Source organism: Anneissia japonica, unplaced genomic scaffold, assembly GCF_011630105.1.
Source record: "Anneissia japonica isolate Jap-2015-1 unplaced genomic scaffold, ASM1163010v1 scaffold5494_len192822_cov183, whole genome shotgun sequence".
In the NCBI taxonomy this organism is placed as follows: Eukaryota; Metazoa; Echinodermata; class Crinoidea; order Comatulida; family Comatulidae; genus Anneissia; species Anneissia japonica.
The window spans coordinates 181,959-187,022 of NW_022717237.1; the positions used below are offsets into that span (position 1 = coordinate 181,959).

Consider the following 5,064-nt stretch of genomic DNA (forward strand, 5'->3'; position numbering starts at 1 on the left):
TAAATAAAAAAAGAATAATAACAATGCTCGAATAGGAAAATATGTTATTCATAATCATATAGGCCTACTGTGCCTATAGTAGGCTTTGGTCTACTGATTAATACAATTAATTATAATTATTTATACTTTAAATATATACATATATATTAGGCCTTGGCCATTATAAATAAAACAAGGAATAAAACAAAAAAAATAATACTTTAAATCAAGTTACGTCTATGCAAAACCTCTTTTTTAAATCTGTAATTTATAGGTTTAGGAAAATTATAAGTTTATTTTCTATGATAATTTTATCCACATGATTCACATTTTAAATTGTTATAATATGGTTGATAAACAATGTATAAAATTATAATAATAATAACATTAATAATAATAATAATAATAATAATAATAATAATAATTGCTTAAGTGCTTGAAGACTAATACTTGAATAATACTTCAATAGGCCTATTTACAATAGTTTGATTAATGAAATATTTGTTGATTAATTTATAGGAATATAATAGGTTTATGATGGATATAGAAATTTATATGGCCTATGTTGGTTGAAACATTATCGCTATATGGTGGGCTGAACCAGATGATTTTACGTTGTCGATTTCGTTTGTTTTGGTTTCCTTTGCGGGTTGGTTCAAATTTAATCTTATGGTCATACCCGCTCTGAGTGCTTCTTGGGATGGTGGTACGGCTTCTTCATTTGATGATATATTAGAAAGTCGTTCATTAATCGCCTCTGGTATATTGCGTATTATTGAAGGTTGGTGGTTTATTTTCTATGATAATTTTATCCACATGATTCACATTTTCAATGTTATAATATGGTTGATAAACAATTAAAATATAATAATAATTATAAAATTATAATAATAACATTAATGATAATAATAATAATAATAATAATAATAATAATAATAATAATAATTGCTAAGTACTTGAAGAGTAATACTTGAATAATACTTCAATAGGCTTATTTACAATAGTTTGATTAACGAAATATTTGTTGATTAATTTATAGAAATACAATAGGTATATACTATTATTAATGATTCAGCATCTAAATCATCTTATGTCTATGTAAAATCTGTTTTTAAATAAAATGTTATCCATTTCATTCTGTGTTAAAAAATAATCTTATAAGTTTTACTGTAAAATTCTATTATATTTTCAATGATTTAATTATTTAAACAATTCAGTGGGCCTAACACTGGATTACTGTAAATGTAAAAATTAAACCAAAAACCTTAAACATTTCCTTTGTGTTTTGTTGTTCTCTGATTCCCCATATCAGATGGAGATCCACTTTGACAGTAATTTATTTTACTTTTTGGTTATCCCGCTGGCCCTTGTGGGGAATCAGAGACCAACATTTATGGTATTGTTTATTCATTTCGTTCTTCCGACTGTTTTTATGGCAATGACGATATATCTAGGCCTTATACCTTTTAGAGCCTATTATTAATTTATCCAAAGGTAGGCACAGCTAGGCCTAGGCCTACTAGTAGTTAGGCATAGGGAAATTTGGTATATTCTGTTAAGTTTCTCATAGACACACAAGTGCTGATGAAGGTAACAGGAGTTGCCGAAAATTTCACAAATAAAAATATTTCTATGTCTCCTACAAGTCAAAGTATCGTAGCAGTTTATTGTGTCTGCGTTATTTACTCTTACGATGAGACATACGTGGATCCACATCAACAACATCAATTAAATATATATAGATCCATCCATAAGGGGAAGCCTTAACAATGAAGAGGGTTAAAAACAGTACCTTAAGGAGAAAGTAGTGTCGCTAAGGGGAAACTTAAACGACGTTAAGGCAAAATCATAGACAAAAGAGTTTCCCCTTAAAAGCCGCGTTATTATAACCAGTTTTCATTGATTGTTTGTGGATTGACGCAAGTCGTATCCAATTTCCTTCGTGATTAGTATATTGATTTGGTATTCTTCCCTGGTTTTCACAATATCTATAGAGCTATCGTTGGTATATAGACCTATTCTGTTTTTGTGGTTGTAATTTTTTGATGTTAATATTGTGCTAATTCAGCTTTTGCTGTAATTGAGAAATAATTTGTTAAATAAACCTTGAATATATATTTATATTTCAAATCAAAGTTGCTACGTAGCACCGTAAACACGATAGAAACAAATAGTAAAAATAATGATAACTGCGCTCAAATAGGAACTTTTCGTTGATGAGATGCTTGATACGATTATTACAACTTGTTCCTATTTTTTACACTGGATAAAAAAAATATTAAAGTAAAAAGATCAGAGAATAGAGGAGCACAAACATGTGCATATAGAATTTTTTTAAATTGAGAAAAAATATATAACATCATGACAAAAATAGGTATACAACAAAAGAAATGAACAGAAAAAATCATCATATGCACAAACTCACAGGCTCACAGAAAAACTTAATATAATGCTACATTTTGGACATCCACAGCATGCTGTAGACCGAAAACAGATATGACTTACTCATGGTATAATGATATTAATCAAACATACTGTATTGTCAGCAATGTATGTATGTATAAAAATCCATGTAATATAGTAATACATACAATTACCAAATAAAATCTTTTTCATTTATGAGAAAATGCAAATTTTTCTCACCTGATACAGTGATATTGAAGAAGCAAATTGCTTGGTTACCGTATGGATCAGTAGCGGTGTACACAACAGTCGTAGTTGTCAATATAAACCCACCACCAGAATCATGTGTAGAAACTAAGGTAACATTCCCTGAATTATCTGTGGCATTAGGAGCTATCCATGTCACATTAGCATATGGTAACATAGCAGTAGTATTCACAGTAATTTTACTAGGACATCCAATGATATTTGGATCTTCTTCATCTATAAAATAAAATAAAATATTACTTAGTAAAATATATTTTTTAAGTGTTTTTGAGTTTTTAATTCTAATTTCGTCAGAATTGATCGAAACTCCCAAAAAAAATTTGCAATTTTTAAGAGGAAATTGGCCTACTTTAACAAGAAATACGCATGAAGCGCGTGTAATTTGATATTTTTAGGCACTTTCAAGGGGTGAAAAGGGCATTTATCAAGGGGTGGGGAAAGATTTTCCACAGATGGATATTTTCCCCTTGTCTCCCGGTGGTTACGCCACTGCGGAAAACATCTGGCAGCTTAGATCAAAGGAGCTATGGACACTTTTTGTAGTTGTCAATATAAACCCACCACCAGAATCATGTGTAGAAACTAAGGTAACATTCCCTGAATTATCTGTGGCATTAGGAGCTATCCATGTGGCATTAGTATATGGTAAACTGGAATCAGTATTCAGAGTAATGTCACTAGGACATCCAGTAATCTTTGGATCTTCTTCATCTATATAAAATAAGATATTATACTGTACTTAATAAAATATTTTTTTAAGTTGTAACATATTTTTTAGAACAAATTTTACCTCTTAACAAGACAAAAATTGTACATTCACTATTGTTTAATCAATGTATGTAGCATTTTGAGAGAGACCGTGAAGCTGGCAGGCCTATTAGTGAGAAACCTAGTGTCCAAAAAAACAGGTTTGCGAGATAGGCTTGCCCAAAGCAATTTTATTGCATTTTCTGGATATTTTGGGTATGCTGAATCCAAAAATGCAAGGGTCCATTTTTTTCAATATCGTCTTGGCCGCCATATTGGAATTTCAAAATGGCTGCCATTTTAACCATAGAAATGACCATAACTCTACTATTAAAGCAGATATTGACTTAATTTCAAGTGTTAACCCTATGTTTTCAATCTATTTGATTGTAATATTGTCATAGACCATAGATAGCGGCCATTTTGAATTTCAAGATGGCCGACCGTTTTTCAACAAAATCTTCCTGGAAAACAGTTATTTCAATTATCATGGTGCTTACAACAATATAAATTACTGTGCATGCCTCAACCCTGTGCCTACATAGCCAATTACACCATGGAGGAATATATTTCCTCCATGATTACACACAGGGCGTTTATGGGCGAATTTATTTTGTGCTCAAGGGGTATGTTTAAAAAAAATAAATATAAATAAATTCAGGAAGAAATTACAAACCTTACAGAAAGGCTGTCTATCAACAAATGAACTATAAAATATACACAAATACATATACATGTGACTTAAACTTACCTGCTCGATATACCCGTTAACACACGCAGGGCATGTATGGGCGATTCCATTTAACCTTCAGGGGTTTAAAATATATAAATATATGCATGATACTTAAAGCACACTATTAGGCATCCAGGATGAGTTTAACCACCACCAATGTAGAAACAGCGTTTTTGTTACATCTGGGTACACACAGGCACCCTGTTAGGTCGTATGTTCCACCTCGGGATATAGGGATTGGAAATTTAGGGAGTGGAGTTTTTGGTCGTGGGAAAAAATCCTGCAACACTGACAGGAATTGAACCCAGGACTCTGGGATTGGAAATCAAGCATCTTAACCACCAAGCATCTAAACTCCAACCTTATGCGGCTGCACTACTGTGCACTGCAAGAAGAACGGCGCCAATTAAAGTATACAAACAAGGAATGAGGGAGTTTAACTGGAAGTGTAGTAAACGAGTATCATTATTGTATAACAGAAGGGAAAAACCAATAAAATGGTGATACAGTAGTTGATACGGGATGATGCGGAAGACGCTGAATAGAAGTAAACAATGAGAATAATCTTCCAGAACTACTGTATCACCATTTCATTGGTTTTTCCCAACGGCGGCGAAAGCGGGGGGCCAGAAGGGCCATTAGCCCACCCACTTTTTCTACTGGCCCCCCCCCCCTTTTGTGACTGTTACCAGCACCAGTGACAAACATTTTACGAACGCTGCAATGTCATTATTATTATTATTATTATTATTATTATTGTTATTTCGTGCTTACACCTTGTTTATTTGCACCTTATAAATTGACCTATTATTATTATTATTATAATTATTATAAAATATAGATTTTTTTAAAATTTTCTAACGAACACTACAAGTTCTTTTTTGAGTTGAGCAACCAAATGTGTGATTGACGTCTGTATATGTGCGTCTGTAAAG

General features: G+C 31.9%; 1 protein-coding gene across 1 annotated transcript in view; it reads right to left on the reverse strand.

Annotated features, from left to right (window-relative positions):
* LOC117110163 (hyalin-like) overlaps positions 1-4,837 on the reverse strand; it is a 13,217-nt gene extending 8,380 nt beyond the window's left edge. Inside the window, exons 1-3 of the mRNA XM_033252777.1 lie at positions 4,819-4,837; positions 3,211-3,360; positions 2,623-2,865 (exon numbers count right to left, since the gene is read on the reverse strand). Coding sequence (XP_033108668.1) covers positions 2,623-2,865; positions 3,211-3,360; positions 4,819-4,837 — 412 coding nt within the window. The remainder of the gene's footprint in view (positions 1-2,622; positions 2,866-3,210; positions 3,361-4,818) is intronic.
* Between the last annotated feature and the right edge of the window lie 227 nt (positions 4,838-5,064).